We start from the raw sequence: 11,663 nt of genomic DNA, 5'->3' as shown, positions 1-11,663 counted from the left end.
TGTACTAGCAAACTTCTTTTTCCCTATAATGAAATCCTTGATACAGCCCACAGCCTCAGAAGTTTGAGCCTAACCAGCAAAAAGCAGCCTCTTTAGCAAGGGTAACAGTGAGACCTGGCCACTTCCTCCAATGACTCTAACACCTTCCCATAGGCCCTACTACCTTTTCAAACTTCCACAGCCTTCCAACAGAGTCACTATGGAGACCAGGCTTCTGTGGCCTTTGGGAAGGCATAATTAAACCATACCCAGACCATAGCAAGATCACATTAGAGGTTTAGCATGCTAGTGTGTGTGTGGGGGGGGGTGGGGTGGGGGGGTGCTCGTCTCACCTCTTAGGGAACAGTGACCAATTAAGCCAGGGCTGGAGAGCCATAAGAATTTTCAGATTATCCCTTAGCAGTGGAGAATGCTGACCTGGTCACCAGGAGAGGAGCTGAGGGACTGAGGTGGACAGCTGGTGTCCACAGCCCTGTCATTGCCGATGGGACAGTGGTCTACCCATGCTTCCAAAATGTAACCCTCCTGGCTGGTCCAACAGATGACATAAAATATAACTATTTCTAGTGAGTTGCTTGCTTCCCGTTGTTTGCTACAGGCAACTGTTTTGCTTCACTCTAAGGACAGCTACTGTGTCCCATTGCCTCCTTCCCCTGCCTCCAGAAAGAATGCTGGGAGTTATTGTCAAAGGACTAGAGGAAAAAGAAAGACATATATACATTGAGAGAGAGAGAGAGAGAGAGAGAGAGAGAGAGATATGAAGGAAGTGAAGGAAGGTGGCTAGTGACTGGGGGGAGGGGCGTGGTGGTTATCCAACAGTCAGAACTTCTGACTCCCTTGGGATGTTGTCTCTCTAGGACATCACAGTCCCTTTTACAATCCACAAAATATCCTTCCTGGGTTTTGTGACCGCTTCAGGAGAGAAGAGTTGGGGACAGCTTCTGGTGTTTTTTCATATGTCAACATTGGGGTGGAGGCGCTAAGCCCAGTCAATGGATGGGTCCATAACAGCAAGTGTGTAACTGTGTTTTATCCCCAGGGCAAGACTAGCTTTTAAACAGGAGAACACTGTTGGGAGAGTGATTATGGGTTGGGAACATGATATTTAGTCACTTTCTACCAGCCAGAGGTGAAAGTCGGCAGGGTTCTTTTTTATCCATGTTAACGAGGTGGTCATATTCTGTTTGACAGCCGATTATCTCTTCCTGGTTCTGCACTCTCAAACTACAGTGTTTTTTGTTTGTTTGTTTGTTTGTTTGTTTTTATCCAGTACAGCAGGTTGCATTTGGCATTGGGTTGGCTAACCAGCGCCAACTCTGTGCTTACCCTTGTCCTCAGTCACAGGGACAGGAATGCCTTGCCACTCATGATCCAGTCTCAGAGACACGCAGCTAAATTTGTTTTCATATTTATGTTCGGTTAACAAATTCCCCAAACCCTTCGTCACGTGTTTTACAGAGGTGCGCTTGTCTCTGAGGGGCTTCCCCACAGGCCCATCCCCAGGGAGCAGGCAAACAAAGCCAGACAGATGGAAGCCAACGCGATTATTCAGGTCAGAGTGACAGGATGACGAGACTGTAAGGAAAAGATACGCACAGTTAGCAGCCTGGTAATTTTACAGACATGGCTGGGTTACGCCTCCCTGAATTTCCTGAATCCTCCCTGATTTCCCTGAATCCATGGAGGGGGCCTTTGTAGCAAGCTTTGGCTTTTTGTACACAGTGGCTACAATGAACACAGAGTTAAGATTACTGCTGTTGATTGACAGAGTGGAGGAACTACTATTTATGCAAGGCAAAGCTTTTGTGTGAGAGAGGAGGTACAATGTCTTCAGCTTTAGCAGTCTCTGGTTCCTGGGTGAACCCAACCTTTCTTCTCTGGTCTCAAAAGCGCCTTGGCTCTAGCACAGGGAGATGGATCAATGAGAGAAATCAAGCCAAGGTCCCACCATTTTTTCCCTTTCTCTTTTATAGCCATGGTTAGTGACAGGATTTTAATAGAGGATCCCAAAGCATAAGTGGGCCACTTGGACGTTCTTATTTGCATGTTAATGCCAAACCTATACGACTAACACCCACCCAGTTATTGTGAAGGCTGTTGCCAAGACCTCAGCTTCGCCGGGCCTCATGCAGCAGCTTAGTGAAAGGAGACCCCAATGCTCCTGCGTTTCATGGAGCACACAAAGCAACAGCTTCTCCAAGTGGCCGGCTGGTTCTGCTGCACTTCCTCTCTGTAAAGTGGAGCACACTTGACACACAGAGACACCTTTCTTTTATACCCTAGAGTATTTTTGATGACTTAAAAATGACATTTATCCCTGATAGTTTACCTTCTGGACTACGCTGACAGGAGCACACACAGGTGGTTTGGTCTCTGGTTTTCCTTCAGACCGTGGGGAACTGTTCACTGGCTGTGTTCTCACAGTACTCCACAGGGGACATGCTAGGTAGGCTTTGCTCCATTTATGAGTGATTCTTCTGAGGGGAGGAGGGAGGAGCTGCTGCTTCCCAGGGTTTAAGCTCAGGCAGAAGCAGAAGGGCTCCTGTGGGGATTTTTTTTTTTTTAATTGAGCATCAGGCACCTCCTAGTGTTCACCAACAGTGCCTTCTAAAAGCCTTGAGTCAAGATGTGAGGGGAGAAAAGGCCCTTGGGAGAAGCTGTCGGGTGAAAGAGGGTCTGGCTTAAGAGTCCTTGGCCAGTGTCTTGGAAACTTCACTCAAACCACAAGGCCTTGGAGTCAAGTGTCAGGACTGCCTTGTGGGGTGTCAGGAGACCAGCCAGGCTCAACAACAAAATGAAGTTAGATTTGAGAATCAGAAACTAGAGCTCAGCACTCACCGTGTGTCCCAGGCAGAAGAGGGCCTTTTAAGCATTTCGTCTTTCTGAGGGCAATGTTCAAAATGGTGACTGGAACAAGTGTATCTGAGAAGGAAAGACACGTGAAACACCCTTCTCAGTTCCAATCACCTAGCTCTCTTACCTTTCCTCATCTAAGTTCAAAATGCCCTCTGTGGATTGTGTTTATGAATAGAATAGGCTATTTCTATCCACTAAATACAGTAAAAGCAGTAAAAGAGTTTTTTTTTTTTTCAGTTGTTTTTGTTCTTATTGACTGTTGATTTTGTTTTCTGGGACAGCATCTCAGTACCAAGCCCAGACTGGTCTTGAACTTATGATCCTCCTGCCTCTCAGTCTTCCAATTGCTAGGATTATAGAAATGTACTACCATACTTTGAAGCTTAAATGATTTTTAGCAATTAATTATGTGTGTCCTTGAGCACAGCACATAGTCTTCTCCAAAGCTAGTTTTCTTGCCTATAAAATGAGGCCTCAAGGTGTCATTTAATTCATAAAATTGTTGAGAAGATATGAGGTCATTCGTAAAGCACATAGCCACATAAAACATATCTACTAATGGTCTCTTCTCTACTCTCTGCTCACACTTTCTGACTTATTTTGGGTTCACACGGCAGCTTGTGCAAGTGTCCTTGACATGCTTCAGAAGTACAGATGCTCTTACTTCACTTCCTGCTGAAATGGAAATGCAGCTGTGTCTTTAGCTATCTGGGGACGAGCTGCAGAGATCTTACATGGTTCTGCAAGGAGCCATCTCTGCTTGCTCCTTGTCTGCATTTCTGTGAAGATGGCTGCAACCAAAAGTCCTGAGTCAGGTTCTGCAGCCATTTTTGTTTTTTTCCCCTCCCCCTCTGCCTTTCCTTCCTTTCTCCCTCTGTTTTAAAGAATTATTTTATTTTAAATTACATATGTGTAGGGGGTCATGGGCACATGTGTGCCAGTGTCTGTGGCTGTCAGTGGCATCACCTCCCCCTGGAGCTGGAGTTACAGGCAGCTGCTGCATGTGGATGCTGGGAATTGATCTTGTGGTCTCTGTGAGAGGAGCAAGCACTCTTATCTACTGAGCCATCTCTGTATCCTTCTTTTCTATTTCAGAGGACAGAGCTTCACTCTGTAGCCTAAGCTGCTCTGGAACTCACTATAGCCTTGATCTTACAGCTATCCTCCTGCCTCAGCTTCCCAAATCTTGAGATTACATGTGTGGGCTCATTTTCATGAAGTTTCTCTTGCTGTCGCTCGACTGCTTTGTGACCTAAAGAAGTAATGGGGTCTCCCCAGTTTGTTCCCTCTTAAAAAAAATCTTGGTACCTTTGTCACAATGTTCAGGTTGAGGGTGAAAATTCAGGTTCAAGACCATAAACTGGAGATGGCGGTGCATACTTAGTCTAAAGAAAGAAAAGAAAAAAGGAAAAAGTAAACAAAGCAGAACCCCAAACCACCACTCTGCCCACAGTGTTTCCTGTGGTGTCCGCTTTCATGACATGACGCTAGCAAAGTGCAAGGGGACAGTTTTGCTGTATCATTACCTGGGAAAGCGGGCAGCATCGTTCATGGGATGACAGTGGTAACCAGCATCAGACTGAAAGCCAACAAAGACTGGATGAGAACCTGTTCCTTCCACAGGATGGTTGTGGCCATTATTTTTGATGCTGTAGCATTTAGAATTCAAACCCTGCATGAGTTGACTTCAACGGTAGAAGAGGAAATGTCTCATCTTGTTAGAAAGACCAGAGCTGCTTCTCGGAGAACACTGACGGTAGAGGCCAGCCGTTCCAACTACCACCATGGGTCTAAGATGTAGGGTAAATTGTGAAACCCACCCAGGCTCTGCTTTTCTTCATAGGACTTTTGCAAGGTTGTTATATAAAGATTAAATGAGAAAACGATGCATGCAATTATCACAATGTAATTAATAAATTAGCAGTTGTACCACACAGAACCTTGTTACCTAACAGTTGTTCAACACTGAGTATCAGCCACCATCAGTCTCGTCACTACCAGCCTTATTGCCATCACATTGTTTCTGCAAGTGTTCAGGGAAGAGGCGCTGGGCTTCCTTCTCTATTCCTGTCACTCTCTGAGGTCAGTTTTCTTACTATGCACTAAAAGCCTCCTATCATTCCCCAAATACAAGAAACCTGTCTCTTCCTGTCCAAGTCCGACTCTGTCCTGAATCTGGCAAAGAACATCTTCCCAGTTCCCCCACTTTCCCGGCACACTCTTTTCTTTTCTTTGAAATTACCTGGTATACATTTCTTTGAAGTTACGAGGTGAGTGAGAGATTCAAAGGCCTTGCTGTTCTGCAACCCTTGACACTGGCATCCTTTGAGGCCAGTTCTCAAGCCTCCAACTCGACTTCCCCATCTTCACAGTCTCCCAGGTAGGACTCTGGAGAAGAGTGTGGGGGCCCACAGAGACCCCAGCTTGTGGCTTGTTTTCATCTTGACTCAAGGTCAGAGAGTCCGAGCTTGTTTTTCCCTGCAAGGTTGCATAATAGGATGTTTTGGCCAAAGGTGTGGTTACCAGGTGTCTTACACCTCCAGACCCATTTACAGGACACTTTGCCATAAGGCATGGTCACCAGATGTGTTGAGTACTAAGGAGGTGTTTACACTTGACTGTACTTTGTGCTTTGAACAGTGATGTCCTTGAAAGGAGGAGGTCTTTTTGCCCCCCTTACTTGGGGTATATAAAGGCTGTGCGTAATAAACTCAGGGTCTGTGATATTGACCCAGAGCTGTCCCGTGTCTCTGTCTTTTTCTTAACTACATCTCTATTTTATAGCTATCATTTCCCAATTCCACGCTCCTGCCTTCAGTACCGTTCAACAGGTGGAGTGGGACTCGACAGAGAGACACTGAGAAAATGATGACTGAGGACGTTTTAGCCTACACACCCTGATCCTTCTTTTCACCATTCTGTGGGCCCTTCATGTCGAACTCACAAGACTGAGGACTGAACTTGCAATACATCTCTTGTTCTTGTCTTTGGCCAGCCAATTCAAGTGACAGATTGAGATGAGTTCCACCACGAACCTAAGTTTATTTTGCAGTGTGCCTACAACATGAAGAATGCCTGGCATTCCTTAGCAGTATGCTAAGATTTGATAAACGTCGCTGTTTACTTTTAAAGACAGAGCTAGCTGCTCTCCTTGTCTCCACTCTCCAGCTAGTGTTCAAGCCAATGTGAAAGGCAGTGCTGATTTCTCACTAAGGGTGTTTCACCTACAAATCTTTCTTCATGACCCGATGAGAAGGGCTTCCACATAGATTCCTCATGAAGATCTTAAAAAAAAAAGATTTATTTTTATTATTTTTAAGCTGTATGTCTCTGTGTGTGCACATGGGATCCATGGAGGCCAGAAAGGGCATTGGATTCCCTGGAGTGGGAGTGATAGGTGGTTGTGAGCGACCCAATGTGTGCTGGAACTGAACTCAGGTCCTTTGCAAGAGTAGTGTGCACTTCTAACCACTGTGCCATCCCTCCAGACCCTCACAAGGATTTTCAAAGAAATTTTTGAGAAAGATGCTCAGAGGCAAAAAGATAAAGAGACCTTTATTCCTTAGTGGCTTAAACAACAGAAATTTATTGTCATACTTCTGGAGATTAAAAGTCAGAAATCAAGATGGTGGCAGGGTTGGCTCCTTAAAGGCTGGGTAGAAAGGTCTGCTTAGGCCTCTATTCGTGTGTCCTCTTGCCCTGCATCTATTAGTTTATTATCCTCCTCCTCCCTCTAAGCATGTCTGTCTTTATGCTTTGTGTCTAAGTGTCTCTTTCTTATGAGTACACCAATCCTGTTGGATTAAAGTCCACTCTAAGACTTGATTTTTGTTTTTTCTAGACAGAGTCTCTCTACATAGCCCTGACTGTCCTGGGACTCATTCCATAAACCAGTCTGGCCAGGAACTCACAGAGATCCACCTGTCTCTGCTTCCCCAGTGCTGGAATTAAAGCTGTGTACCACGAAGATTGGCTCTAAGACTCATTTTAACTTTAATCTCTGCAAAGACTCTGCCTTTGGGTAAGGTCAGGTTCTCAGATCCTAGGGGTTTAGAATTCTAGCATATTGTTTTGTGGGGAGGACACATTTCTTTTCTTTTTTCTTCTCTTTTCTTCTCTTTTCTTTTCTTTTCTTTTCTTTTCTTTTCTTTTCTTTTCTTTTCTCCTCCTCCTCCTCCTCCTCCTCCTCCTCCTCCTCCTCCTCCTCCTCCTCCTCCTCCTTCTCTCTCTCTCTCTCTCTCTCTCTCTCTCTCTCTCTCTCTCTCTCTCTCTCTCTCTTCCAAGATAGGGTTTCTCTGTGTAGCTTTGGAGCCTGTCCTGGAACTTGCTCTGTAGACCAGGCTGGCCTCAAACTCACAGAGATCCACCTGCCTCTGCCTCCCAAGTGCTGGGATTAAAGGTGTGTGCCACCGCCGCCCAGCTGGGAGGACACATTTTAACCCAAACAGCTCCCACCTGTCATTTCCAAGCAATAATCACCATAATGGCTCCATTTCAAAACAGCAGGGAAGTGGTTTGTTAACAGAGAACTGTCAAGAAAAAAAAGGTGAGCTTCCCCGCCCCCACCCTTCTGTGTAGCCCTGGCTGTCCTGCAAGTCGCGCTGTAGACTAGGCTGCCCTCCAACTCAGAGATTCACCTGCCTCAGGCCCCCGAGTTCCGGGACTAAAGGTGTGTGCCACCACATCTGGCTAAAAAGTTGAGCTTTTAGAATCATACGGAACAACTTTGTGGATAGTGCTTTTAGCTAACAGTCAAGTGAGTTAATCTCTATGTATGAATATACAAAACAGGAGGGATGGGCTTCAGGAAAAAAAAAACACACACACACACACACACACACACACACACACACACACAAGGAGAGTTTCAGTACATGTCCAACATCTAGACTTTCTGGAGTGAGGCACATGCCTGGAGGTCAGAGGACAACTTTCAGAAATGAGTTCTGGTGATCAAACTCAGGCCATCAGGCTTGGTGACAAGCAGGTAGAGACCCGCCGAGCCATCCCACTAGCTCCAGTGTCTAACATTTGGAAGCCCCGACTGTTTATGTCACGGACCTGTCCCTCGGAGAATCATTCTGGGAAACCAGATAGCCCTGCCGGGCAATGTGGCATTTTCTAAATGGCTACCTAAAAAATGAATTGGATTCCTACAGAGGTACAGCTCACCTTGAAAACCATTTATTCACGAATGGATGATCCCACTAGAAATAACAAGAGATCGGTTGTACATATGCCATACAGGTGCACTTTCCAAAAGTGATTCTCAGCCTATGTGTGACTGAACCCATTCTTGCAGAACCCATGGGTATAAGAGGGAGTTACCTTTGAGAAGTCCACACAGCTGAACTGCTCTGCCCCTCAGGTTGTGAGCTGCTCCAAGAACACTTTCAGCTTCCTTCTCTTGTACTAACCTTGGGGCTTCCTCTAAACAAGGTCAGAAGTTAGCTTAGCGTTGTCTGGATTTCTCTTCCCTCCCCTTTGAATGCTACCTGCCTTTCTCCTATTGGGGCCAAGGCAAGCTTTCAAGACTTAGAGGAATACAATTTCGCATTTTTATCACAGCTGGGATAGGAGGCATCTGGATTGTTGATTCCTCAAGATTTAGAATCTAGAAACTCTGGCTATTTATGCACAGGCATGTGCCACATCTGAGGAAGGCCCCTTCCGTGGTGGCAGAATCAGAGGGGTTAAGGATCTGTAAATTTCAGCTGAGACAGCAAGCTCTGCCCCACGTTTCCTGAGGCCCTTCTTCAGCATTCTTGGGTCACGGAACTGTCTTCCAGGGCAGCCTTCTTTTGCCCACCCATAGTAGCTGACCTCTGTCAAACCACTGGTACAAAAGCCCTCTTTATACAAGAGGATTTGAACTTGAACTCTGTGGAACTTCCACCCATGGCCTTTGTTCTCTTCTGTCCTCCTTCAGGTGGGCTCATCTGTCTCCCCTATTTTTTCCTCCCAAGGTAGTCACCCCAGCCTCTTTATCTCCTCTGCTGCTAACCCAGACTTCGGCTACCCTTAATCTCCTGCAGAGAATATGTAAAGTTACTTATGAGCAGGGCTCCCAATGGTGCCCTGAACAGGCAAGAGTAGACACAGCCATCACCAACCTTCTGTGTGTTGTTTATTTAAATTCTAGGCCAAGCAGACATTAAGAAAACAATAAATGCTTTTGAGAATATGGACCAAGGCAAGTTCGTATCATATATACTGCTGGTGGGGATGTAAACTAGTCTGCTTTATTAAAAAATTGAAAACAGGTTTGCCACGTGACCCTGCTGTGCCGCTCCTGGGTGTTTTCCCAAAGAACTTCAAGCCAACGTGTCTCAGTAGCTAAGCAACACATGCATGCGTATTGCTGTTTCTTGTGTCACTAGTCACAGTATCTATGTTACAGAACCAACCTAGATTCCAGCAACAGATGACTGGATCAAGAAAATACTGTAGACTAAACAAAGGGATTGCTTTCAGCCATGAAGAAGAACATTATTTTCAAAAAAGGAAATGCAACCAAAGATAATTATACTTAATCCAGTTTCAAAAAGACAAATCTCATTTTTTTCATTAGAGTCCTCGATTTTATACAAATACATAAAATCCTATCTCCGTAAATGACATGAAAGTGGGTTTGAAACTGTCTAGGGAAACAACTGGGACCAACAGGAGGCGGGAGGATGAGAAAGGGAGAGCAGAGGTTGGGGATGTGCGTTCAGTGTACAACACCTGTTTGTATGAAAATGCCTTTATATAAATAGCACCCCATATGATGACTATACAAGATGACATTTTCAACAAAGGTAGGCCAAGACCAGGGCATCTTTCATGTTTTTTCCTCAGGGTGGTAGAGGGATGGTTACAACACACGATTACATCACTATTGACTCATTTTGAGCTACCTCTTGCACAAAATACCTCAGTGTGTCTGCAATGAGGCTCCGAATCCCATAACTGAGTTTTGGAAGCACAGACAAACCTGTGCCTTTACCATGCTCCTCCATGGGTTGAACTTGCAGAAGTGTTTTTACCCAGGTTCTGTCTCCTCATATCCCCTGCTGTGTCAACACATGGGTCTCTCTGTGTCTCTCGTGGGGCCATGGGTGGAACGCTTCCCTCAGACCTAATCTCTTCCCGGTGTGGAGGAGAAAGGGGCTTGAAGGGAGGAGAGACAAGGTCTAAAGAGGAGTTGAGGCCTTGGAGGCTAAGGATCTGAACAGAAAACTTACTTGGTTGTGAAAGCAATTTGTGAAACATGAAAATGCCAGTTTGTACTGATGCTCACAGAGAGAAGCTGGGTTCTTACACGGAGGTTTGCAGTGGGGTTGGAGAGCAGGAAATCAGAGCCACGCTCGCTGACCCTTCTCTACCACCCTCTTAGAATCCCAGGGCCTGCCAAATGGCTCTGGGTCATGGCCGTTGCAGCCAAGCCTCACTACTTGAGTTCCATACAGAGGAACTCTCGGACTCACACGGTGGAAGGGGAAAACTGACTTCCACAAGTTGTCCTCTGATCTCCTCATGTGTGCTGTGGTACACTCAACCCTCTTGTCACACACACACACACACACACACACACACACACACACACACACACACACTAAACAAACAAACAAACAAATATAAAAAAATTTGAGGAGTTCCCAGGAATGGAGAAAGAATTTGGAGTCACTAGCCAAGAGTCTTGTCTTATATTATTTTCAGTACTTGGAGTTTGCAAACTGCTAATCTGCAGAGGCTCTAGCATGCCAGAAAGAATCCAAAGGAAGCACCGTGAGTTTAAAATTCATTGTGTGATATGTAGTTCCTCTTTCCTCCCCTGCATCTTTTTTTTTTTCCTTAGCACTTCAAGGATGGGGATTTAGGAATTTCAGATTATTACAGATGGGAGACTTTGGATATTAGGTTTCTTATTTGTAAAAGAGAACACTAACTGTATCTTCTGGGTAAAAGCCATAAAGACTTCATAGAAACTACACGGATGGCACTCTGGGGTGGAGCTTGGCTTGGTCTGGAAAGTTCCATGAATGAGAGAACCCTTTTTATGATGATAGAAGCAGGAGTGGGTGCCCTTGCTGTGGATATTACTCTATGTAAATAAAACACTGATGGCTAGTGACCAGGCAGGAAGTATAGGCGGGACAAAGAGAGAGGAGAATTGGGGAAACAGGAAGAAGGGGGGAGAGACACTGCAGCTACCGCCAGGATAAGAAGATGTAAAGACGCCGGTAAGCCACCAGCCACGTGGCAAGGTATAGATTTATAAAAATGGGTTAATTTAAGATAAAAGAACAGTTAGCAAGAAGCCTGCCACGGCCATACAGTTTATAAGTGATACAAGCGTCTGAGTGATTATTTTATAAGTGGATTGTGGGACTGCGGGGCTTGGGGAACCTGGAGAGAAGCCCTCCAGCAACAAATGGCGCCCAACGGCTCGAGTTTCCACCTTAAACCTGAGAATATTTAATAACCAATTCTAAACAGAGCCAAAACCAGGTTCCTGCTTCTTGTCTCATACGGGCAGCTAGACAGCGCAAGACGCAGGTTTGAACACTGGCGGGTTCCTGGCGGGTGCGTTTGACCGGCACTATGGCGGGAATGAGGCGTCTGCCAGCGGCACATTATGCTGTGTGGTAGATTTAGTCTTTACTAGTATTTAAAAAAAAAAAAAAAAAAAAAAAAAAAAAAAAAAAAAAAAAGGTTTCTGGGCTACACGCTGCTTTGATAAAAGCTTAGACCCACTATTTCTGAGACTTGATGACTCCCAGAGCTGGCGGAAAACGTACCACTGCCATGTTGGGAAGCTGAAC

The 11,663-nt window shown here is 45.4% G+C and overlaps 1 protein-coding gene across 1 annotated transcript; it reads right to left on the bottom strand.

Annotated features, from left to right (window-relative positions):
* Positions 1 to 936: 936 nt before the first annotated feature.
* Positions 937 to 10,924, bottom strand: LOC143272879 (uncharacterized). The gene is made up of 4 exons (XM_076569601.1): positions 4,383 to 10,924; positions 4,165 to 4,241; positions 2,839 to 2,922; positions 937 to 1,575 (listed from the first exon to the last, which is right to left on the bottom strand). The coding sequence occupies exons 1-4, from the start codon at positions 4,532 to 4,534 to the stop codon at positions 1,301 to 1,303; spliced, it is 588 nt and encodes a 195-aa protein (XP_076425716.1). The 5' UTR covers positions 4,535 to 10,924; the 3' UTR covers positions 937 to 1,300.
* Positions 10,925 to 11,663: the final 739 nt, after the last annotated feature.

Source organism: Peromyscus maniculatus, chromosome 4 (genome assembly GCF_049852395.1).
Source record: "Peromyscus maniculatus bairdii isolate BWxNUB_F1_BW_parent chromosome 4, HU_Pman_BW_mat_3.1, whole genome shotgun sequence".
NCBI classification, from domain to species: domain Eukaryota; kingdom Metazoa; phylum Chordata; class Mammalia; order Rodentia; family Cricetidae; genus Peromyscus; species Peromyscus maniculatus.
Note: the sequence above shows the minus strand (reverse complement) of the source record. Positions and strands in the feature narration are given on the sequence as shown.

Coding starts and splice junctions, on each gene's coding strand:
- LOC143272879 (XM_076569601.1), bottom strand. CDS start 4,534: ATGCAGGGTTTGAATTCTAAATGCTACAGCATCAAAAATAATGGCCAC. Junction 4,242..4,382: donor GATGCTGCCCGCTTTCCCAG/GTAATGATACAG, acceptor TTCTTTCTTTAG/ACTAAGTATGCACCGCCATC. Junction 2,923..4,164: donor ACCTGAACATTGTGACAAAG/GTACCAAGATTT, acceptor TTTCCTTCTCAG/ATACACTTGTTCCAGTCACC.